Here is a 24,830-nt window from a genome sequence, read left to right as displayed (position 1 = left end):
CGAAAAAGCAAACAGTGTAGATCTAGGAACATTTGCCTAAGCAGAATAAAGTTTAACCTATACAAAAGCAAGGCAGTAGAACAGATGAACGTATTTATTAGCTTTGCTTTTTACATGAATTTTTTCACACATAATAAATAAGTGTTTTTATTTGGAGTTGGAACAAGAAGGGAGGAGTGGGGCATCTTGCTTCCCACTCACATTTTTACATAGGAGACTCTGCCCTCTCTCTCTTACCACCAAGTAAGGCAGCCACTGCAAAGAGCTGAGTGGCACTGCTGACGGAGAACCTCAGTCACTTGAGTAGACACATGAGCAGCTTGAGTCCCCTTTGAGTAGTAGACATTGCTCATGGCAAAGCATTTTGGGCAGAGAGGTAGCTCATAAATGAGGAACTTAGTCTAAGAAACTATGTTTCTCAGCCCTAAGGGTTCTAATTATTGGTTTCTTAACAGCTCACTTTCTCTCAGGCCCCACCCCACACTTTGGAGAACTTGTTGACAACAGCTTTACTTTTTCAAGTCTTGCACAAAGGCAGATGTCTCTGAAAATGCAGCTTACGCAAAACATCTGTGTGCTTGACTCCTTTCCCACGGTGTGTTTTCCTGTACTGTTGTTTTTTTTTTTTTTTTTTTTTTTTGGTCCTTTTTAAAAAAATTGAAAACACAGTGTAAGAACATCGTTAAAGAGAAATTTGCAAAAAAAGAGAAAACTATAACCCACAATGCCACCTTCCTTTGCTAATAGCCATTTCCATTCCTCCCATATTACTTTTCCATTCTTCACATGCATAGAGTTTTGCCTGGTTATGTCTTTTTTCTTAAGCAGAAGTTCAGGTACTTTGTTATACAGTCACTTCCCTATTTTCTTCCTGATTCTAGTGTCATTTGGTTTTTGGTCTTGATTTACCAGAAGGGCATTGCAACTTTATCAGTATTTTGTCAGTGAGTTCTAGTTTTTATTTTCCTTTCCTAGACCCAAGTATTCTAGTTTTTAGAATATGGCTGAGACCCAACCTGTATTTTTAAAAGTAAGATGTATGTATATGTAGGATTTTTAATTTCCTTAACACTTAAAAACTGGTATTTTAAATTACACTGATTTTCAAGGTGCATTACTAGGTCCACTCCAGGACAGCCTTATTTAGAAAAACACATGTCTACAATGTAGAGCTGTTGATTTGCTGCATTAAAGATACTTACTAAAGTTTTAAGATAATGCATGTAAAGATAGAAATAGAATATATATTATTTTTACCTTAATAGATAAGAGAAAATATACAAGAAAAATAAAAGCAAAGTAAATAGAAAACACAAATTAGCCTACACATCAATATTCACAGTAAATATAAATAAACTTACCAATTCATACAGCCAAAAGAAAAAAAAAAAACATGTCTATATCTTTTGTCCTGTGGGTGTTACACACCTCAGCTCTCCCAGTACCTCGCTAGTTTTATTTGGTAGCCATGCTTCACTTGTAACTGGTTGTCTACCTTATCAAGAGCTGTTTGTGCATCTCCCCTTTTGTTCTCTAATGTCGAGTGAGGCCATATCCATGTCTCTCATTATTCTTCCTTTCTTTTTTGATGAAAAAGAAGAATGAAATGGGCCATATCTTCTTGTTTTGGTAAAGTGGAAAATCTTCAGCCACCTTCCTTTTATTTTTTTTTTTTTTTTTTTAAATTTTTTTAATGTTTTTTATTTATTTCTAGGAGAGAGAGAGAGAGAGAGACAGCGTGAGCAGGGGAGGGTCAGAGAGAGAGGGAGCCACAGACTCCGAAAGAGGCTCCAGGCTCTGAGCTGGCAGTCAGCACCGAGCCCGACGCGGGGCTCGAACCCACGAACCGCGAGATCATGACCTGAGTGAAAGCCGGACGCTTAACCGACTAAGCCACCCGGGCGCCCCAGCCACCTTCCTTTTAGAAACTGTGCCCACTGTGCTTAGATGTTTAAAGGATGAGTCTCTGGGGTGTGTAGGGTCCTCTGATGATGACTAAGCAAGTCTACCAAAGTCAGAGCCTCACTAGCTAGCTGCTACCATGTGAAAAAATGACAGACTCTCCTTAGGATTGCAGCTTTCCTTTAGAGTCATTGTACAAAAATTTTGCCTTTGGCAGTTAAAATCATTTCCTTTTGTTGCTTATGTTTTCCTGTGTCTTGAGTTACCATTTGTGAGTTTATGGGACCTAGCCCAACAGTAGCTAAAAGCATTCTAGGTATGGGGTTGTACAGCAATGTCTGCTCCTACACTGGAGCAAATATATGACTTTTTTTCAAGATTTTATTTTTAAGTAATCTGTACGCTCAACATGGGGCTCAAACTCACACCCCCAAGATCAAGAGCCACATGCTCCGCTGACTGAGCCAGTCAGTTGCCTTAAAAATATGTGATGTTATAACTTTTTTTCTTTAAAACACATATGAAACTTTAAGCTTACTTATTTTGAGGGGGAGACAGAGAAAGAGCAAGCATAAGCAGAAGAGTGGCAGAGAGGAGGAAAGGGAGACTCTCAAGCAGGCTCCACGCTGTCAGCATAGAGCCCGATGTGGGGCTCGATCTCACAAACCGTGAGATCATGACCTGAGCGAAGGTCAAGAGTGTGACGCTTAACTGACTGAGCCACCCAGGAGCCCTGTAAACACATATGAAATTTAAATTTACTCTTGGATCAACGTGATTGGAATATTTTTATCCAAATCCTAACTAAAATGTTTGGAATTTTCATTGCTTCATATTGCACTCTACAGTATTGCAGAATACTACTGTATGATCTCTTTGTCTTTAGCTCTCCGATTTCTTATGAATAGTATTTGGAAAATAGGGAAGAAAGTGCGTTGGGTCATTGCTGCTTCATAAACTTATCTGAAATGTGCATTTAGTAAATTTGGAAAATAAACATTAGATCAGGAATCAAGAAAGCTCAATAAATTAAATTTTCAAGAAACCAGTGGAGTAAACTTTTCATCTGTCCTGGGGGTAGAAGTCTATAAGTCTGTAATGATTAAGAAGGAAGAGAGTAGGAAGCAAGGAACACTGAATTGGTTGACAACTGTGAGCTAATTAAGGCCTGAGACTGCCACTTGCTTTTTCCTTTTCTTTGACAACTCTTTAAATTGTTCTTTGAACTTTGCCTTTGGCTAGTTTTCTCTTCCTTCTCCTCTTCCTCCATCATCATCGCTATTATACAAAAGTTCACTGTTTTGTTAAGTGTTAGAACCTAAGCAGTGGCAACTGTGTTCCTCCTGGATTTCACTGTGCTTTAGTACAAGACCAAGGGGATCTGTAATATGCATTAAAACAGTCAGGAAAATAGGGTTTGCCCAAGGACTTTAAAAAGGCATTGCAGTGGTGGTAAAGAAAACCAGGCAGAAGATACTCAACATACCTTGCCATGCCTTTCTCTATTCCCCTTGTTTTGATAAATAAGAATTAGTATTCTTGATGGACTTTTTTAAGAATGGCTGTTAGCAAATTATTTCATTTTCTTAGCCTAGTAAGGTAGAAAACAACTCTGGGGGAAATTATTTGAAAAGGAAAATTGACAGACTAGTGTTTTACAGACTGTTTTAAATGTATATGGCCAGTGACTTTTGAGAATTACTTGTTAAGACTACAATAAAGTAGCACTGAACTGACTCAAGAAGGAAAGGAAAGGAAAGAAGGAAGGAAGGAAAAACACTCTGGGTTTTCTGATATTCGAGAATTCGCCTTTATTTTTTTTTTAATTTTTAATGTTTATTTTTGAGAGAGAGACAGCGTGAGCAGGGGAGGGTCAGAGAGAGAGGGAGACACAGAGTATGAAACAGGCTCCAAGCTCTGAGCTAGAGGTCAGCACAAAGCCCGATGCAGGGCTCGAACCATGAACCGTGAGATCATGACCTGAGCCGAAGTTGGATACTTAACCGACTGAGCCTCCCAGGCACCCCGAGAATTCTCCTTTAGAACCCAATTAGTACCCTGGTGGGTAGGCTACAAAGAGTTCAAACTGCTAAAGAAACCATGGAATGGAATTTTTAAAAAAATGGGAATAGAGCAGAAATCAAAATTTAAGCCTATCATACTGATTGTGTAATTGACTAAATTTAGACAAGTTACTCTCATTTATGTTTCTTCATCTGCGAGGTGGGAAGAATGACTTCCTTTCATAGAGTTGTTGTGAGATAGTGATGTAAAGCACCAGACATCGTGTCTGACACAGGGTGAGTATTCAATAAATGATAATTATAACAACCTCCTTAAGTTTACTCGATAGTGCTCAGAACCAATACCTAACCACTTCTACCACCATGACACAATTCCCAAAGAGAACATTTTGATGGCTATGCCATTGTACTAGATTGCAAGTTTTCACAAATAAAACTTTGTGAAATAATGGTAAAGCTGTTGCCATTATTATTAACAATTATCAACAGCTATCCAGTAGACAGCTGATTGTATGGGTCTAGGGCTCGGATGATAGATCTAAGCTCCAGAACCATTATGAAAGTTGTAGCTTGCCAGCTTTCATGCCAGTTTTCATGCTTGACTTCCAGTATTTACATCCCTATGTAGTCCCCTCCTACGTCATATAAGGTTGACCTGGGGGTGCCTGCGTGGCTCAGTTAGTTAAGCGTCCAACTGCAGCCTACGTCATGATCTCCATTCCGGAGTTCGAGCCCTATGTCAGGCTCTGTGCTGATAGCTCACAGCCTGGAGCCTGCTTCAGATTCTGTGTCTCCGTCTCTCTCCCTCTCTGCCCCTCCCATACTCACACTCCATCTCTCTCAAAAATAAACATTAAAATTTTTTTTTAAATAAGTTTAACTTGTATAACTAATAGTATGTTGCAGAAATTATGGTGAACTTCCAAGATTAAGTCCTAAAACATTGGACTTCTGCCTTGTTCTCTCTGGGATCACTCTGGGTAAGGACAGCTGCCATATCACAAGAGTTCTCAAGTAGAACAGTGCAGAAGTAGACATAGCAGAGAACTAGGCCTCCTGTTGATAGCCAAATGAGGGAGTCATCTTAGTTATTTTATTTTTTATTTTGGTCTTCAAATTTTTATTGAAATTCTTGTTAGTTAACATACAGTGCAATGTTGGTTTCAGAAGTAGAATTCAGTAGTTCATCACTTACATACAACACCAGGTGCTCATCATAACAAGTGCCCTCCTTGGGGCACCTGGGTGCTCAGTCGGTTAAGCATCTGACTTCTGTTCAGGTCATGTTCTCACGTTTCCTGGGTTCGAGCCCCTCGTCAGGTTCTGTACTGACAGCTCAGCCTGGAGCCTGCCTCAGATTCTGTGTCTCCCACACCCGCCCCTCATTCTCTCTATTTCTATCTCTGTCAAAAATAAACATTTTTAAAAAAAGACACACAAGCGCTCTCCTTAATACCCATTACCCATCTAGCCCATCCCTCACCCAACCTCCTTCCATCAACCCTCAGTTTGTTCTTTTATCATTAAGATTCTCTTATGGTTTGAGACTCTTGAATGCTGAGAACAAACTGAGGACTGATGGGTGTGGGAGGAGAGGGAGGAGATGGACATGGAGGAGGGCACTTGTGGGGATGAGCACTGGGTGTTATATGGAAACCAACTTGACGATAAACTATTTGTAAAAAAAAAAAAATTCTCTTATGGTTTGTTTCCCTCTCTCTTCCTCCCACCCCATATATTCAGCTGTTTTGTTTCTTAGATTCTACATATGAGTGAAATCATATGGTATTTGTCTTTGACTGACTTGTTTTGCTTAGCATAATACACTGTAGCTCCATCCACATCATTGCAAATGGTGAGATTTCATTGTTTTTGATAACTGAATAATATTCGTGTGTGTGTGTGTGTGTACACCACATCTTTTTTATCCATTCATCAGTCAATGGACATTTGGGTTCTTTCCATAGTTTGACTATTATTGATAATGCTGCTGTAAACATCAGGATGCATGTACCCCTTTGAATCTGTATTTTAAAAAAAATTTTTTAATGTTTATTTTTGAGAGAGAGAGAATGAATGTGGGAGGATCAGAGAGAGAGAGGGAGACACAGAATCCGAAGCAGGCTTCAGGCTCTGAACTGTCAGCACAGAGCCTGTGATGCAGGGCTTGAACCCATGAACTGTGAGATCATGACCTAAGCCAAAGTAAGACGCTTAGCCAACAGCCACCCAGGCGCTCCTCGAATCTGTATTTTTGTATCCTTTGGGTAAATACCTAGTAATGCAATTGCCAGATATATGGTAGTTCTATTTTTAACTTTTTGAGGAACCTCCATATTGTTTTCTCCAGAAAACAAACTGGTGGCTGCACCAGTTTGCATTCCCACCAGCAGTGCAAGAGGGTTCCCCTTTCTCCACCTCCTGAGGAAACCATTTTAGAACCAGATCTTTCAGCCCTACGGAGGGTTTCAGATGCCTGCTGTATCCTGATAAGAGGCTCTGAACCAGAACCACCCTCTAAGTTGCTCTTGAATTCCTAACCCCAGAAACTGTGTTCTTTATTGTCTTAAGCTTCTACATTTTAGAGTAATTTGTTATTCGGCAATAGATAACTAGTGAGAAGTCATCTGTATATAGGACAGAATGGCCATGAGTGGGGTGAACAGAGAAAACACATGAGAGTTACAAGAGAGGGGACTGTAGTCAGGAAGTGGGAATTCTGTTTCTGAAGTTTAGTCTATCTAGATCTGATGCCTCATGGGGTACCTGGGTGGCTCAGTCAGTTAAGCGTCCAACTTCGACTCTAGTAATGATCTTACAGTTTGTAAGTTCGAGCCCTGCATCGGGCTCTGTGCTGACAGCTCAGAGCCTGAAGCCTGCTTCAGATTCTGTGTCTCCTTCCTCTCTCTGTCCCTCCCCGGCTCTCACACTCTGTCTCTTTCTCTCTCAAAAATAAACAAACATTTTTTAAAAAAATTTTTTAAAGGATCCAATGCCTTACAAAGGGACTCTGGAAATTAGAAATCTAAATGGAGGGACCCCTGGGTGGCTCAGTCGGTTGAGCATCTGACTTCAGCCTAGGTCATGATCTCGCAGTTCTTGAATTCGAGCCCCGCATGAGGCTCTGTGCTGACAGCTAAGAGCCTGGAGCCTGCTTCAGATTCTGTGTCTCCCTCTCTCTCTGTCTCTCTGTCTCTCTCTCTCTCTCTCTCTGCCCCTCCCCTGATTGTGCATGCTCACACGCGATCTCTGTCTCAAAAATGAATAAACATCTTGTTTTAAAAATCTAAATGCAGTCCAGATGAAAGTCTTTGAACACCAGGAGGATCAGAAATTCGGGACAAAGCTTTTGGATGTAGAAATTAGAGTAAAAGGAGGAAAGAGGGGCGCCTGGGTGGCTTAATCGGTTAAGCGTCCGACTTTTGCTTAGGTCATGATCTCGCAGTTCGTGGATTCGAGCCCCACGTCGGGCTCTGTGCTGACTGCCAGCTCGGAGCCTGGAGCCTGTTTCAGTCTGTGACTCCCTCTCTCTCTGACCCTCCCCTGCTCACACTGTCTTTCTCTCTCTCCTAGAAATAAATAAAACATTTAAAAAAAAAAAAAAGAAAAGAAAAGATTGGGGCACCTGGGTGACCACTTGGTTAAGCATCCAGTGCTTGATTTCAGCTCATGACAGTTCATGGGATCCAGCCCCATGTCAGGCTGTGGGTTGACAGCATGGAGCCTGGGATCCTCTCTGTCTGTCCCTCCACTGCTCACACTCTCTCTCTCTCTCTCTCAAAAATAAATGACATTAAAGGGGCTCCTGAGTGGCCTAGTCAGTTAAGTATCCAACTTCAGCTCAGGTCATGATCTTACGGTTTGTGAGTTCAAGTCCCATGTTGGGCTCTGTGCTGACAGCTCAGAGCCTGGAGCCTGCTTCAGATTCTGTGTCTTCCTTTCTTACTGCCCCTCTGCTCCTCCTACTCTGTCCCTCCCTCTCTCTCAAAAATAAACAAATATTTAAATAATAATAACAGGGACACCTGGGTAGCTCAGTTAAGCATGTGACTTCAACTCAGGTCATGGTCTCGCAGTTCCTGAGTTCAAGCCCTCACATCAGGCTCTCAGCTGTTGGTGGAGAGTTCACCTCAGATCCTCTGTCTCCCTTTCTCCCTGCCACCTTGTGTTCTCTTCCTCTCTCTCTCTTTCAAAAGTAAATATTTTAAATAAATAAATAAATGAAAAGAGAGAAGATGGAGCTAGATGAGGGATATTAAATAAAAGATAGTGACAAGGATGTCAGAAGGTGACAGCAGCAAAGAATAGAAGATGACCTAAGCCTCACAAGAGGCGTTGCATTAGTGTGAAAGAGAAATCTGAAAACAGAGTTGGACATTTTGGCCAAGTGCTTAAGAGCCTAGCTTGCATTCCTTCTGCAGGTGTGTTTTAAATACCTGGAAAGGCATTTGTTGAATCATGCAGATGAAATTATTTTTCAAATGCTGAACAGTTTTTCTGAATTAATATCCTGTTTTATTTTTTCCCACCAACTATTTTAAATTTGGTCCTAAGTAGTATTGGTCATGTCTTAGTAACCAGTACATCTGGCAGTTTAAGTACTGAGAAAGAACTGTTCAGGTCATATACTTTTTGGTCCAAATATCTTTTAAACTTAACATTTTTGAAAGAAAAATATTTAAGCATAGAGTTTAGAGCCACGGGACCAAGGAGCTTTGTTAATTCAGCCTTGTAAAGGAAATAGGCTCCTTTGAGCTGAGGCAGTTTCTTCTCTCCTTAGAGGAGGACCTTCTTGAGAACAGGACTCCCACTCATATATGACCTTTATTGATTTGATGTATGTTCTCTCTAAACCACTTTATTGACAGTTTTTATCATGAACAGATGTTGAATTTTGTCATATGCTTTTCCTGCCTCTATTGAGATGATCATATAGTTTTTATCCATCATTTGGTTAATTTGATGTATCACAGTGATTGATTTGCAGATGTTCAACCATCCTAGAATAAATCCCACTTGGTCATGGTGATTGATCCCTTTAATGTATTGTTGCATTCAGTTTGCCAGTATTTTGTTGAGGATTTTTGCATCCGTGTTCATTGGGATATTGGCCTGTTGTTATCTTTTTTTGTAATGTCATTGTCTGGTTTTGGTATCAGGGTAATGTTGGGCCTCATAGAATAAATTTAGAAGCTTTCCTTCCTCTTCTGTGTTTTGGAATAGTTTGAGAAGAATAGGCATTAACTCTTTAAATGTTTGGTAGAATTCACCTGTGAGGCCGTCTGGTCCTGGTCTTTTGTTTGTTGATAGTGTTTTGATTACCAGTTCAATTTTGTTACTAGTAATTGGCCTCTTAAAATTTTCTATTTCTCCCTGGTTCAGTTTTGGAAGATTGTGTGTTTCCAGAAATTTATCCATTTCTTCAGGGTTGTCCAATTTGTTGGCACATAATTTTTCATGCTCGTCTCATATAATCCTTTTATTTCCGTGGTGGTGGTAGTTACTCCCCCTCTTTCATTTCTGATTTTATTTATTGAGTCCTCCCTCTTTTTTATTTGCATCCATTTCTTTTCTCAAGTAGGCTTGCTTGCCCTGCTTCCTAGGACCCATACTCTTTGTTTTGGGCATCTGGTTTTTGATATTTTTAAGGTGATGTTTAATAGTCAACAAACTTATTAAACAAAAAGGGAAAAGAAGCAACTTTAAGAAACAGCATGAAAATATTTGCCTCATGGGAATATGTCTAAACTTTTCCTCACTCAAACCTAAACTTTGTCTTCAGGATGCAGTGAAAAATAGAACAAATATCACACCAGGCTTTGCAGTAAAATCCTGTCTTTGTTCTCTTTAGATGAACTGACCAGATGTGTTTTTAACTGCTAGTTGCTTGAAATTGTTAGGTCCACAACATGTAGGAGCATCTAACTCAGGATAAAGGATTAAAGTGCTGCTCAGGGTGTCAGATGACATGGGGCTTAGTCTAGGTCCCAGTACTAAGTAGCTGTGTGATTTGTAACAAGTCATTAAATTCTTTTTTTTTTTTTTAATGTTTGTTTATTTTTAAGAGAGAGACAGTGTGAGCAGGGGTGGAACAGACAGAGAGAGAGACACAGAATCCGAAGCAGGCTCCAGGCTCCAGGCTCTCAGCACAGAGCCTGATGTGGGGCTCAAATCCACAAACCTCAAGATCATGATCTGAGCCAAAATCGGATCTGAGCTTAACCAACTGAGCCACCCAGGCATCCCAGTACTTAAATTTTTTGAACTTCAGTTGATACATCAGATTCTTTGTTACAGGCTCAGAAATTAATTTTAACTATCTTAACCAACATTTTTGTTTGAAGGAAGCCAGGGCTCACCTAATGGATGGGGAGGCTTAGAAAACAGGCAGGAGCCAAAGGCATTAAAGGAAGGCAAGGAAGTAGGAGTAGACTGGTCTATACCTTGCCTTTCTCCCCACCATCCGCTACTGTCTCTGCTCCCTTGGGTCACTTGCCTAAGATTCAGGGAGAATTTCCAACTTGCCAGGTCTAAACCACATGCCAGGTTCCTGCAAAGCCCCTTAGAGTTCCAGAGCTGGAGGCCACCAAGACAATGCACGTTTGTGAGGAATTCCCCAGATGGAGACTAGAGTGAGATTAGGAAGGAGAGATCTATTGCCAGATAGCCAAAAACAACAAATATCAATTCAGATGTATCCCAGTCTACAGAAGTGGGAAGGTTGAGTTATATGGTCAGTGGCAAAATTATTGATCCTATGTTATGTTTCTATTTGAAAATTTCTGAGATGCACATGTTTGAGGCAAAATGAAATTGTTACAAGATTTTACCGAGTAAATGAATATTCAAAATGCACAAAATGAATTTTCTGGTTTGTTTCTTCTCCTATTTATGGTTTATAGGGAAAAGACCAGGAGTATAGTCCTGAAGAAATTTGTTCCTCAGTCTTAAACAAACGGACCCTTTCTTTTCTTCTTAGATTGTGGAAAAATAGGAAAGAGGAAAAACAAATAGCTGCATCTGAGGGTAGTTGTGCTGGACATTGTGCAAGAGAGTTTAAGTGGAAGATTAGCTGGAACTAAAATGGTCTGATGGTTATAGTTAATAAGTAAGAACTGGAGTTCTAGGGGCGCCTGGGTGGCTTAGTCGGTTAAGCGTCCGACTTTCACTTAGGTCATGATCTCGCGGTTCGTGGGTTCGAGCCCCGCGTCGGGCTCTGTGCTGACTGCCAGCTCAGAGCCTGGAGCCTGTTTCAGAGCCTGTGACTCCCTCTCTCTCTGACCCTCCCCTGCTCACGCTGTCTCTCTCTCTCTCTCCTAGAAATAAATAAAACATTAAAAAAAAAAAATTAAAAAAAAAAAAAAAAAGAACTGGAGTTCTAAGTTCTCCACTTTGCCAGTTGGCCTACTAATGTACCCCAGCCTCAATTTGTCTGCGGATGAGAGAAATAATCGTGCTGCCTGCATTTATTGGCATGTGTCTGGAATGTGTGCCTTGGGAGAGAAGGTTCCAGATATTGATTGTTGTTCTAATACTCTCATTTGAACATATGGCCATGTATGGTAGGAGTGCAGATGGAATTGCAGAATGTTTAGTTACAGAATAGAATGCCTATGATATTTGGATTTAAGACTTTACACTACATTGTAGTGTAGTCCCTAAATTCCTTTAGGATTACAGAATCAAACTTTTTCTCAACTACCTGGAACTGTGCTTTGACTTTGCAGTCATGTTTCAACATCAGAGCACAAAACTTTTTCCTTCCTGTTTTTTGCGTTTAGCCAAACTTTTGAGTAGGCAGTGGTATTGATAGCTCTGTGGTTTTTGGCCTCTAGTCTGATATTTGAAGCTTTTTATCATGAAATTTCCTTTCTATTTGATAATGGTCACTCTAAAGAGGGACACTCTAAAGAGGGACATGAATTCCTTTTCACCTAAGGAATTTATAGAAGCCACCCTACTGACCTGAATCTGAAAATTAGACAACTTTAAAATAAGCAGAGAGCACTTATCAGAAAGGGAGAATATTAGGGCAGAATATATATGAAACTTTCCAGTAGATGAATATTCCTCAAGACAAAAATATAACAGTTTAGATTTTGTGTATTTTAATTTTATATAAATCCTAACCACCTCACTTTGTGCAGTTTATAGATGAAATATAATTTACCTGTAAATTTTGGCTTCATACAGAAATCCCAAACATTACAAACACTATAAATACAAAAATCTACTTCCTTCATTTTAATGTTGAAATAAAAGTATTACATCCACTTTCTGGAACTGAATTTCCTATAGTAAATGATCCATTTCTTCACATGTGTTGCATATAAAACAAGAATATGTATCCAACTGATATCCTACACTTTGGCCAGGTGTGTTGCTTTGTGTTGCTTCCTTGGCCTTTCTCCTGGCCATGGATGATCACCCTGGACACATTGTTCAGAAATCATTCCAACTTCAGAAGAGTTAAGTATTTTCTTCCATTAGTTGACCTTTTTGTCTATACTTTGCCTGAGAATAAACTGCCAGTTAACAAATTTCATGGTTTAAGAAGTGATTTTGGGGGCACCTGTGTGGCTCAGTTGGTTAAGCGTCCGACTTCGGCTCAGGTCATGATCTCACGGTTCGTGGGTTCAAGCCCTGCATCGGGCTCTATGCTGAGGAATAGCTCAGAGCCTGGAGCCTGTTTCAGATTCTGTGTCTCCGTCTGTCTCTGACCCTCCCCTGCTCACACTGTCTCTATCTCTATCTCAAAAAAAAAAAAAAAAAAAAAGTGATTTTGATCAGGAGGGATTGATACAGAGTGCTTCCCAAATCTGTTTGAAGCAGAATAGTGTTGGGGCGCCTGGGTGGTTCAGTTGGTTAAGCACCTGACTTCGGCTCAGGTCATGATCTCACAGTTTGTGGGTTGGAACCCCGCATCAGGCTCTGTGCTGACAGCTAGCTTGGAGCCTGGAGCCTGTTTCGGATTCTGTATCTTCCTTCTCTCTGACCTTCCCCTGCTCATGCTGTCTCTCTCTCTCTCAGAAATAAAACATTAATAAATCAATCAATCAGAATAATCTTTCCTCCATTTTCAAGACTTTTGAAATGCTACTGTCATTCCCAACAGAAGTTAGAGTTCTCTGCTGTCGAGCCCATCTGGATTCATCTATCTCTCAGCCAGATGTTCTTGATTCCCCTCAGTAGATAGTTTTTCTGTTCCTGGCCTTGATAAGGGAAACAAAAAAGGCATGAGAAGAGTTGAGATCTGAATTTATTTCAGTCTTTTCTTTCATTCCTGTACTCTATTTTAAATTCTATTCTGTTGAAAACTCTGTGGGAAAACATTGTATTTCATCCTACGTTAACTATATCGTAAAACTAGAATAGCATAGTAAAGAGTAGTAATTCAAAGCATGAACTTTCAAGTGAAATCTTGGTTTGAATTCTTGCCCTGAAGATTACTAGCTGTGTGATCTTGGACAAGTAACTTAAGATCTCTTGAGTCCATCAGTGTCTTACATGTAAATTGGGGGTAAAAAATAGTACCTACTTCACAGAATTGTTATGAAGTAAATGAAGTAATGTCAGGTGCTTAACTTAGTGCATAGAACACACTCTAGGCATCCAGTCCCATTAGTTATTATTAGCTATTCATATGTCTAAGTAGGAGTGATCTCTTTGTTGAGCCTGTGATCTTAAGACAAGAGAGGAATAGATGAACTTCAACTGTGTTCTGATAGACTGGGGAACTTCATGGTCACTCTGTTAGAAAGATGTCTGCCATCTTTGGCAGACTCTGTGCGTGTCTGCCATGACTAGGATCCTTTGCTGCACCTAGGATGGCAGTCTCCTGGTCCTGCTGTATCTGCTCCGCATTTTGTTCTATCTGAAAAGTTCATTGAGATTTACATAAATGATTCAAATAAAAAAAACATCTTTTATACTATACATGAGTTTGACTCTTGGTCTTTCTTTTATGATAGGGAATTTTCCAGGTAGCTTTTAAAAAAATGTTTGTTTATTTTTTAATGGGGGGGAGGGGCAGAGAAAGAGGGAGACCTAGAATCCTAAGCAGGCTCTGCACTGTCAGCACAGAGCCTGACACGGGGCTCAAACTCCCAAAAGTTAAGCTCATGACCTGAGCCGAAGTCAGATGCTGAACCAACTGAGCCACCCAGGCGCCCATCACTACCTACATTTTAAAGAATACTTAGATTTGCTTTAAAGCATAAGCAACAATAAATGTATCAAACCAGGAAGTTAGTTCTTAAATTAGTGTTTGTCGAAGAGAAACTACCTCTGTCTCACAAAAGGAACAACTGAAATATGCTTGTTTGTTTTAAGCTCTCTACATATACTTCTTTTGTAGATGCTGAGACCACTTTGTTTACTGAACCAAAGTGCCCACACCTGTAACTTTGTCTGGGCTACATAGAATATTAGCCTATATTTTTAAAATATTTTCATTTGATAAAGCAGACAGTTGCTGTGTTGGCAGAAGTGTGAATTTCATTTCCTGTCTGTGGTGTACCCCACTCATCCTGTCACTCAAGACATTTTGTTTTAGGTTGTTCCCGTAATGTGAGTGAAACAGAGTGACCCACAGCAGGGTGACATGTGCATGCCACGAATGTAACAAGAGACAAGACTTGTGCAATAGACCACAAGAGCGCAACGCTTTATTTAAAGATGGAAGCAAAACAAAATAAAGGCAGTCCTTCCTAGCCAGCATGCAGATTTTTTTTAAAGTGGCATCTGTGGATTCTTATGTTTGTTTTTAGAAAACATTTTCCGATCTTTTTGGCAATTTAGCTCAAAAGTTTATCAGCTTCATGCCACTTAAAGAATAAAATTGAGTCAACAACTAACATTATAGAGGTGATTTAATTTTGTTTGCCAATTAATTGTCATCAGACATTTGTAGTTATAATCCATTAATTTGCCACGTCTGTTGAGTTCTGTAACTATTATTTTTTGCATGTGAAATTACAGAATTTCTGTTGAGTTCTGTAACTATTATTTTTTGCATGTGAAATTACAGAATTTCTGTGTTCTTGTCCTAAATTACAATTCCTGCTGCAATGACAGGACAGATATAACAGTATGGGAAAAAACCCTGAGATGAACTCATTCATTTGCCAAATATCTATTAAACACGTAGTATATGCTTGGCACTATTTCTAATGTTGAGTATACAGTGCTGAGCAAAATAAAATCCTTGCTCTTCATTGAGGTTATTTTCTGTCATAAGGAGATAACCACAATCAAGTATACAAAGTAAGTATGTATAATTTTAGTATATGATAAATATCCTGAAGGAAACAGAACAGTAGAACAGAGTATGATTGGGATGGGTGAAAGGTGATCTTTTGGAGCTATGACTTAAATAGTGGCAAGTCAGGAGAAACGTGTCCCAAGTAGAAAACAAAAAGCACAAAGACCCTGAGAAGGGGCCTGAAATATAGAAGAAAGAAAAGAGACTAGTGCAGCCAGACCACAGTGAACAAAAGCGGAGATCGTACAGAATCAGAGAAGCAATGTATTATCGAATGTTACAGGGCCTTGAAGTCTAAAGTCTTCAGCTTTTATTTGTTCAGTACAAAGGGAAACTGTTGGTGAGTTTTAAGGAGGGAAGTGGCATTACATGATATATATGTGTATTTTATATATGTAAAACCACTCTGACTGCTCTTTGGTAAGTGGATAGCAGTGGTGCAGACTGACCAGTTAAAAAATCTTTTGCTGATAGAATGTCTGGGATCAGGTTCACTTCAGGGACCAGGTGAAGAGAGTAAGGATGTAGAAGAAACAAAGATTGGCCTTGAATTAAAAGCTGAAATGTATGAGAACATGGGGGTTCATTATATTATGCCCTGAATTTTCCATAATAAAAACTAGGAAAAAAAACTTTTAACACTGGTGTAAATGAAAAATGATGGTGTGTGCCATGGACATTGTCAAAGTTGTAATGGAGATAAGTGGGCAGATTCAAGATATATTTGAAAGTGAAACTCCTAGGTCTTACTGATGGATTAGGATACATACTGTTGCAGGGAAAAAGAGAAACCAAGGATGTATGCTAAGTATTTGACCCAAACAATTTGGGTGGTTGAGAATAGGGATCAGGTTTGCAAGGACTCAAGAGCTTTGTTTTGGCAATGTAAATTTGTGATGCCAATTGGGTTTCCAAGTGGAAATGTTGAGTAGGGAGTGTAATTTATGATACATTAGCTAACTCTGCATAACATACTTATAAGCAAACTTGAACCCTCCATTATGTGTTTCTAAATTTTGCCATTAGTGTTTTAAAAGTTCTATTAGATCTTCAGATTTGTGGGTAACATTAAAAGGCTTAGTCTATTGATATGAAATAGTTAGATATATTTTCTGTGGATATTCACTAGTAATTATATTACTGCTGTCTGAGTAGTAATTCTCCATCTCCTCTGAGCTTTCATTTATGTGAAGGATGGTATTAACATGGCCAACTCCATAGGTTAAACACATTTCCTGTGCATTACTCCTTTCAGTGATGTGGAGATACAAGTCAATAAAAGTAAAATTTTGAGTAACACTTTAGTGTGGTATATGTGTATTTTTTAAGGTTTTATTTATTTTGAGAGAAAGAGAGCAGGCGTGGGGGGGAGAGAGAGAGAATCCCAAGCAGGCTTCATACTGGCAGTGTGGAGCCCGATGTAGGGCTCGAACCCATGAACCGTGAGATCATGACCTGAGTTGAAGTCAAAAGTCGGACACTTAACTAACTGAGCTACCCAGGCTCAGCTGCCTACATCCAGTGTAGGTGTATTTTAAACAAACAAACAAACAAACAAAAAATGTTTGGCAAACTTTGAGCCTGTTATTAGTAACTAAGTATTATAACATACTTTACATCTGCTAAGGACACTAATCAAACACTGTTATTGATAATCATAGATCTAATAACAATACCTAATATTTGTTAAGGGCACCACTCTAAAACACTGTATTCGTATTGACTCCTCCTGACAGCTTCGTTTTATTACCTTTATTTTACAGATAAGGAAATTTAGGGCCCCCAGAATTCCTTCAAGTAAGAAGTAGCAGAGCTAGGATTCAAACCTAGGCAATCAGGCCCCAGAGCCTTCATCCTCTTTTCTGTTTCTAGAGCCATCACTGTTAACTGCTACCTTGTAATATATAGGGAATATTGTAAGTTATGTTTCAGAAAAATTATTTAGAGTAGATAGGACTGTGTAAATAATCAAAGTCTCTTTTGATTTTATTTTTACTTCATTCCATGAAATTGGGACTTTGGAAGATGGGAGACAGAATAATACCAAAATGGATCTCCATCATACTATGATTTCCTTCCTTAAATAATTTGTTTTCTTTTGACTTTTCCCTTATAGCATCAGCGAGAGCTTTCTAACTGTCAAAGGTGCTGCCCTTTTTCTACCACGGGGAAATGGCTCATCCACACCAAGAATTAGCCACAGACGCAACAAGCATGCAGGTAAAGTTCCACATACATGATTCCTTTCTTTGTTTCTTTGCCTTTTGTTTTGTTCTACAAGGCTGACTACCCTATTCCCATTTCTCCAACAGTTCTGTAAAAGTGCAAGAAAGAATTGTACTGTGCTATAATCACTTTTCTTTTACTCTCATTATTTTTCTAGCACTTAGCAGAATGCCTTATATATGTAGTAGGTGTTTAATAAATTTTTGTTCAAAAAATACTAGGTACAAAAATACTCTAATGAATTTCCTATGCTTTAGCAATGAAGGATATACCCAGTTTGCTTACTGGTAGTACTTTTCACTGCTAACAGACCTGAACTTCCACATACCCAGCTCTTATAGGAAGCCTTACGGTGGGAATAGGGCTCCCTGACTTTTGCCTGACCTTCAAGGAAGCCATTTGGATTTTGGGGCCAGTAGCATTTGGAGTAGGGACTTAGGCCCACTATTTGCCCAGAAATGGTTCTCCTCTACAAGTTCTCCATCCTAAAAATCTTTTCCTCAGGTTATTTGTCCTGGTAGAACAGAAGAAAACTTAATTTTTATTATTATTTTTTCAGTGTTTTTATTTATTTATGAGAGAGAGAGAGAGAGACAGCGTGAGCAGGGGAGGGTCAGAGAGAGCGGGAGACACAGAATCCGAAGCAGCCTCCAGGCTCTGAGCTAGCCATCAGCACCAAGCCTGACACTGGGCTTGAACCCACAAACTGAGATCATGACCTGAGCCGAAGTCGGACACATAACTGACTGAGCCACCCAGGTGCCCTGAAAACTTAATTTTTAAAAAGCCTCAGTTGCTTAACTCAATGGTAACATGTAACAAGTCACTCTTCATTGTTTATTCCTAACACTTTGTCTCTTCCTTACACTGGTCTTTTTCTTTTCCCTTCTCTTCTTTTCTTTTTTTATTTTCTGTTCTTTTCTTTTCAAAGTGAGATATAATTCACATACCATATAATCAATCTATTTACCCTTTTAAAATATACATTCAGTGATTTTTTTTTCATATATAGAGTTGCACAACCATCACTCTAATTTTAGAACATTTTCATCACCCCCAAAAGAAACCCAGTTACCCATTAGCAGTCACTCGCTGTATCCCTCACCTTCTCTACCATTCCTAAACAACCACTAATCTACTTTCTCTGTATAAAAATTTGCCTATTCTGGGTGTTCCATATAAGTGGAATTATATGAACAGTCTTTTGAGACAGACTCCTTTCACTTAGCACAATGTTTTCAAGGGTCATTTACATTAAATATTTTAGTGTTTACTTTTGAGAGAGAGAGAGAGAGAGAATGTCAGCAGGGCAGGGGCAGAGAGAGGGGGAGACACAGAATCTGAAGGAGGCTCCAGGCTCTGAGCTGTCCACACAGAGCCTGATGCAGGGCTCAAATTCATGAACCGTGAGATCATGACCCGAGCCAAAGTCGGATGCTTAACTGACTGAGCCACCCAGGCACCCAAGGGTTATTTACATTATGCTACGTATCAGTATTTATTCCTTTTTGTGACCAAATAATATTCTAGTGTATGGATATACTACATTTTATTTTTCCATTCACCATTCACCAGTAGGTAGACATTTGAATTGTTTCCATTTTTTCAGCTGTTATGAATAATGCTGCTATGAATATTTATGTATTTGTGTTTTAATTTCTCTTGGTTTTATACCTGTGAGCCCATACTGGTTCTTATACATGAGATTTAGATTGTGTCTCTGGGTTTGAAATGTAGCAGAACAGACCTGACCAAACATAATGACTCTCCTTTTTAATTTTGAAAGTTGAAAGATTCTGCAATAATGGAAGTGGTCACAAGCCAGCACTGAAATGGGGGTGGGGTGGGAGCAAGGCGAGAAAACTATTCTTTAAGAAAAAGTAAAAGGAAAGGTTTTCAGACTTGCTGACCTTTTGTTTATTTCTTTATTTATTTTGAGAGAGAGAGAATGAGAGCAGGGGAGGGACTGAGGGGGAGGAAGAGAGAGAATCTTAAGCAGGCTTTACGCCGAGTGCAGAGCCCAAAACGGGCCTCGATCCCATGACTGTGAGATCATCACCTAAGCCGAAATCATTAGTCAGACTCTTAACTGACTGAGCCACCTAGATGCTCCAGACTTGCTGACCTTTTAGACAAATACCTGTTTCCTGACCTACTTTTTTTCCTTCCTCCCCTCACCACTTCTTGTATGTATCAGCATTTCATCTCATAGTTAAGAGTTGAAGTTACCTGGAGGAAAATTTTGTATGTAGATTTCAAGATGATTATGAGAACATGAGGTTGCTATATCAGTCACTTTAGACTCTTAAAAAAGAACCAAACCTGGATGGACATGAATGAAGTATTTTGTTCTATGATTGTCATTTATAACAGAACATTATCTAATTATCTTCTACTAACCAACATTATCTAATTATCTTCTACTAACCAAAGCCTCAGATTTTCTAGTATAAAATAGGAAGTATGCGGTAATCTATAATACTCTAATAAAAAAAATTTCAACTTAGTTTTATAGAATGTACAGGAACAAGTATGTTTTCAAATAATGATTGGCCATGTTAAAGTACCTAATAATGGGTTCAGTGGAATATATATTTCTTGAGATCTGCTATATTTAACGAGAACTCTTCTTTTAATATCAGCCACTAATATGGAAATCATTAACTATTGACATTTTATGAGAAATCTCAAAATCTTCCTAGGTTAGATGCAACGGAAGATTTATAGAAATAAGAATGACAAAATGATTAGCTTTCTTTAAAGTTAGAGATAATTCTAACCTCAGTCTCACACCTCATATTCAGGATTCCCTCCTTGCTACCTTCAATGTGCTTGAGAGCACAGCCAGTGCTGTCTGCCCAACAAATGTCACCGTTGCTCTTCTCCACACCCGCCGTGGTACAGAATAGAGATTGCTCTCAAATGCACCTTCCGTTGGACAAACACAAAGTAAATTTTAATGTAGTATGGGCTAAAGTGAATGTATAGAGATGCAGTCTGCTATTCTGTCTTTTCACTTAAAAAGTTTATCATATTAAGACACTCACTTAATTTCTGTGTCTAATTACAGCCTTTGAGTGACCCAGAACTTTCTTTTACATAGGTTATTAAGGTAGAAGGAATCCTCTCTGTTGACATTACCATGAGGAATAATTATTTTTTGTTTTACAAATTTAACCAGGTGATCTCCAACAGCATCTCCAAGCAATGTTCATATTACTCCGCCCAGAAGACAACATCAGACTGGTAAGTTAGTGTTATCATTACAACTCTTCCTCAAAAGACTTTCTAAGATAGAAAACATTAACATTTTTTAAAAATTTTTTAATGTTTTATTTATTTCTGAGAGAGAGAGAGAGACAGAATGAGCAGGGGAGAGTCAGAGAGAGAGGGAGATACAGAATCTGAAACAGGCTCCAGGCTCTGAGCTGTCAGCACAGAGCCCGACATGGGGCTTGAACTCATGAACCTACAAGATCATGACCCAAGCCGAAGTCAGATGCTTAACCGACTGAGCCACCCAGGCGCCCCTAAACATTTTTATGTACCAGCAGAGTGCTGAGAACTATGTGGAACAAAAAAAGAGTAACAGGTCCGCACCATCAGAAAATTGAGAATTATGTTTGGAGGTAGGAGTTAAGGTGAAATGAATCGAAATAATCTGATGATTCAGAGCTTTTGATAAGCACCAGTTTGTGAGTTATTGACCATAACAACAACTGAACTTCAAAAGAAAGAATACTTGGAGACTTGGCCTAGTTAGAAAGGTCTTTATGTAGGGGTGCCCAGGTGGTTCAGTCGGTTAAGTGTCCAAACTCTTGATTTCAGTTCAGGTCTTGATCTCTTGGTTGTGAGATTAAGCCTCACGTCAGACTCCGTGCTGGGTATGGAGGCTGCTTGGGATTCTCTCTCTCACTCCCTCCCTCTCTGTCCCTTCCATGATTGATTGCTCTCTCTCTCTCTCTAACATTTAAAAAAGGGAGGGTTATATATGCGGTAAAGCTTGAGCTGGGTCTTGAATGATGAAGGATTTAGGTTAGCAGAGAAAAAGAAGGCAGTCCTTCTAGATGAGGACGTGATGAAGCAAAAGCGCACGTGTAAGAAGAGACAAGGAGAGGGGCGCCTGGGTGGCTTAGTCGGTTAAGCGTCCGACTTTCACTTAGGTCATGATCTCGCGGTTCGTGGGTTCGAGCCCCGCGTCGGGCTCTGTGCTGACTGCCAGCTCAGAGCCTGGAGCCTGTTTCAGAGTCTTTGACTCCCTCTGTCTCTGACCCTCCCCTGCTCACGCTGTCTCTCTCTCTCTCCTAGAAATAAATAAAGCATTAAAAAAAAAAAAAAAGAAGAAGGGACAAGGAGAGAGTAAAAGGACCAGGGATTTTGTGCTGGTCTCTGAGTCAGAATGCCTGGGCTTAGGCTTTTACTAATCATGTAATGTTGGACAAGTTACTTAGCTTATTTGAGTCCACTTCCTCATCTCTTCTCTACCTCTCACAGACAAGAGGACCAAGTAGACATAATATCGTATCACTGCCTAAATATGGGGATTATTGATACTATAAGGAAGGTAAGATACCAGAAAACAAGGCAGGCAGATAGGGACTTAATGCTCCATACTAAAGGTCTCAAACTGGTAGATATGTTTTGTTTGGACCACAGGGGTAGTGTTTTTAGCTCCAAGCCAGAATTTTAAAGTTGAATGATTTCACATAAAAATACTTGAAACTTGTCTTCAAAAATCTAAAAATCTGGCAACACTGGAACCTTATTCTCATGTGACAAAACTTGCTAGACTTGAAGGAGCAGGCATCGGTATGGCCCAGGCTCTAATTTACCATAATCCCCACATATTCTATGGTCTTCTAGACACTGAAGCCAAGTGTCTCCATTTGTCATCATTTCTTCACTGTTACTTTTCTTATAGTGTAGAACATTTAATTAAAGTAGGAAAACAAAAATGGGTTGAGTATGTTTCTTTATGAAAAGTAAAAAGCATTTTTACCCATTTAATTTTCATGTGACCTACTTCACTCATTTATATTCCCCACTTGACCGTCTAGATTAATACTTGGAGGTAGTACCTCTGCCTCCTCAGTAAGCAGTAGTGAAACATTACAGGGTTCTGAGCAAGGAATTACATGGAACAGCTACAGTATTTAAGAGAGGGGGGCCTGGCTGGCTCAGTCAGTAGAGCATCCGACTCTTGATCTCTGGGTTGTGAGTTTTTGAGTAATCTCAGTATAGAGATTACTTCTTAAAAAGGAGAGAGATTCCCCAGAAGCTAATACAGAATAGTGGGGAAAAGGAAGCCACCTTAAGTCATGGAGGACCGCTAGGTAGTTATTGCAGTAACCCAAGCATGTGATGATGGGCCTTTCTAGGTTGAGGTGGTAACTTGGAAAGTGGGTTTCTACTGGCACATTCAGCTCAAATAGTTTATTTCTGGGGCACCTGGGTGGCTTAGTTAAGCGTCTGACTTTCGCTTAGGTCATGATCTCGCAGTTCGTGGGTTCGAGCCCCGCGTCGGGCTCTGGGCTGACTGCCAGCCCAGAGCCTGGAGCCTGTTTCAGTCTGTGACTCCCTCTCTCTCTGACCCTCCCCTGCTCACGCTGTCTCTCTCTCCTAGAAATAAATAAAACATTTAAAAAAATTTTAAAAACAAAGAAGTTAGTCAAATAGTTTATCTCTGCTTTCTGAATGGAAAGAGAGATAATAAGTAGAACACAAGAATAAATAGAAAATAGATGATCAGGTCTCTGAACCCTGTAGTCATTAACTGATTTTTTTCATTTACATAATTGTTCTGTGTTTAAATTATGTCATTTTTTTCCTCTCAAATGCTGCCTCTGTCACCTTCTTAAAATGGCCACCAATTTTTGTTGAGAAACTGCCTTTGAAATTAAAGAATATGAAATAAGAAATCCTTACATTATTATTTTGTATCCTAATCTGAAAACCACATCATATACTTAATGTAAATCTTGTCTGTATTTTTATATACTTTTATCTTAACACTTATTTATAAGTGAACAAGTGGGGCACAGTTCTTACAGCAAAAATATTCTAAAGCAGATACTCAAGCCTTAGAGTCCATCAGAATGACCTGCAAAGCTTTGTTGAACTGCTATTTGCTGGACTCCACCCATGGTGTTTGATTTGGGGAAGAGTAGACAGTGATAATTTGCATTTTTAACAAGTTTTCAAGTGATGTTGATATTGCTGATCCAGGAGTCACACCTTGAGAACACCTCCTCTGGAACCCATTAATAATGGTCACCTGCACATACTAGATGTCCATTAGATATTTATAGTTTCCAAAAATTGTGTGGTTTGGTAGAGCTAAAGTTGAGGTCTGTCATCACTTACTTTATCTTTTCCTTTTTGATAACCTTCTGGAATTTAGAATGCACCTCTAAATGTATTTTAACCACAGGAGAGCATTAAGGAAGCAGTTAGGAAGGCAGAGTTGGCAATTAACTGTTTTTCTTCCCCTGCTAAAATATGCGACTTCAGCTCCTTTACGTTTATAAAATACAAATTCAGAAAATGTAACTGATGCCTCTGAATTAATTCAGTTTAAATGACAAGCCATTTTACAGTTGTTTTGAATTGTTACAAACACATAGTCATTATGTTTCAGATTATTGAGTGAGTCATCTTCAAGAAAATGAGTGAATACATTGTGTGACTTTGGACAAATTAGCACTTTTCTAACTGAAAGGAGCATTTGTAGACTCAAAGCAAGGCCTTTTGTTTTGAGTTAAATTTGGAATGCTAAAATTCTCATCCTGGGGCTTGTACATAAGGTTAAAAGTTTGATAGCTGAAAGTCCTGCCTTTTAATAACAGAACAACAAATAAAGGCACCAAATGCCACATTTTGCTTTAGCATTGAAAATAACACTGAGCCAGTTTTTCCTTCAGGGAAGCTCCGCATTCCAAATACAGTCTCAAGCATTAACTTCAGTACTTAGCTACTTAACTGTAGCTGATAAAATGAAGATGGTGGGTTTTTTTGTATTCTTGCATGTTATCAAAGACCCACTTAACATAAAATGGACTGAGGTGGAGGGACGCCTGAGTGGCTCAGTCAGCTAAGTGTCTGACTTAAGTTTAGGTCACGATCTCACTTTTGTGGGTTCAAGCTCTGTGTCTGGCTCTCTACCGTAAGGTCAGAGCCCGCTTCAGATCCTCTGTCCTCCTCTCTCTCTCCTCCTCCCCTGGTTGTGCACACATGTTCTCTCTCTCTCAAAAATAAATAAAAAATTTAAAAAAAAAACCAAACAGACTTGAAAATGAAAAACTTCCTTAACATTTGAAGTAACTTTAATGTTCTTTACTAGAGGTAAGGTGCTAATAAGATACAGGGAGATGTTTTTGAATACTTTGTAGGAGAGTTTAAGAAAATAAGAGGGTTTT

The 24,830-nt window shown here is 39.3% G+C and overlaps 1 protein-coding gene across 3 annotated transcripts in view; it reads left to right on the top strand.

Annotated features, from left to right (window-relative positions):
• The window catches only part of SSH2 (slingshot protein phosphatase 2), a 253,270-nt gene that overhangs the window by 167,974 nt on the left and 60,466 nt on the right, over positions 1–24,830 (top strand). For all 3 annotated transcript variants that reach the window (XM_039252544.1, XM_039252533.1, XM_039252539.1), the window contains 2 exons: positions 17,306–17,409; positions 20,597–20,661. In XM_039252544.1, coding sequence (XP_039108475.1) covers positions 17,306–17,409; positions 20,597–20,661 — 169 coding nt within the window. The remainder of the gene's footprint in view (positions 1–17,305; positions 17,410–20,596; positions 20,662–24,830) is intronic.

Source organism: Hyaena hyaena, unplaced genomic scaffold (assembly GCF_003009895.1).
Source record: "Hyaena hyaena isolate Hyena2069 unplaced genomic scaffold, ASM300989v1 scaffold_10, whole genome shotgun sequence".
In the NCBI taxonomy this organism is placed as follows: Eukaryota; Metazoa; Chordata; class Mammalia; order Carnivora; family Hyaenidae; genus Hyaena; species Hyaena hyaena.
The sequence above is the reverse complement of the archived record's forward strand: the minus strand, read 5'-3'. Positions and strand labels throughout refer to the sequence as shown.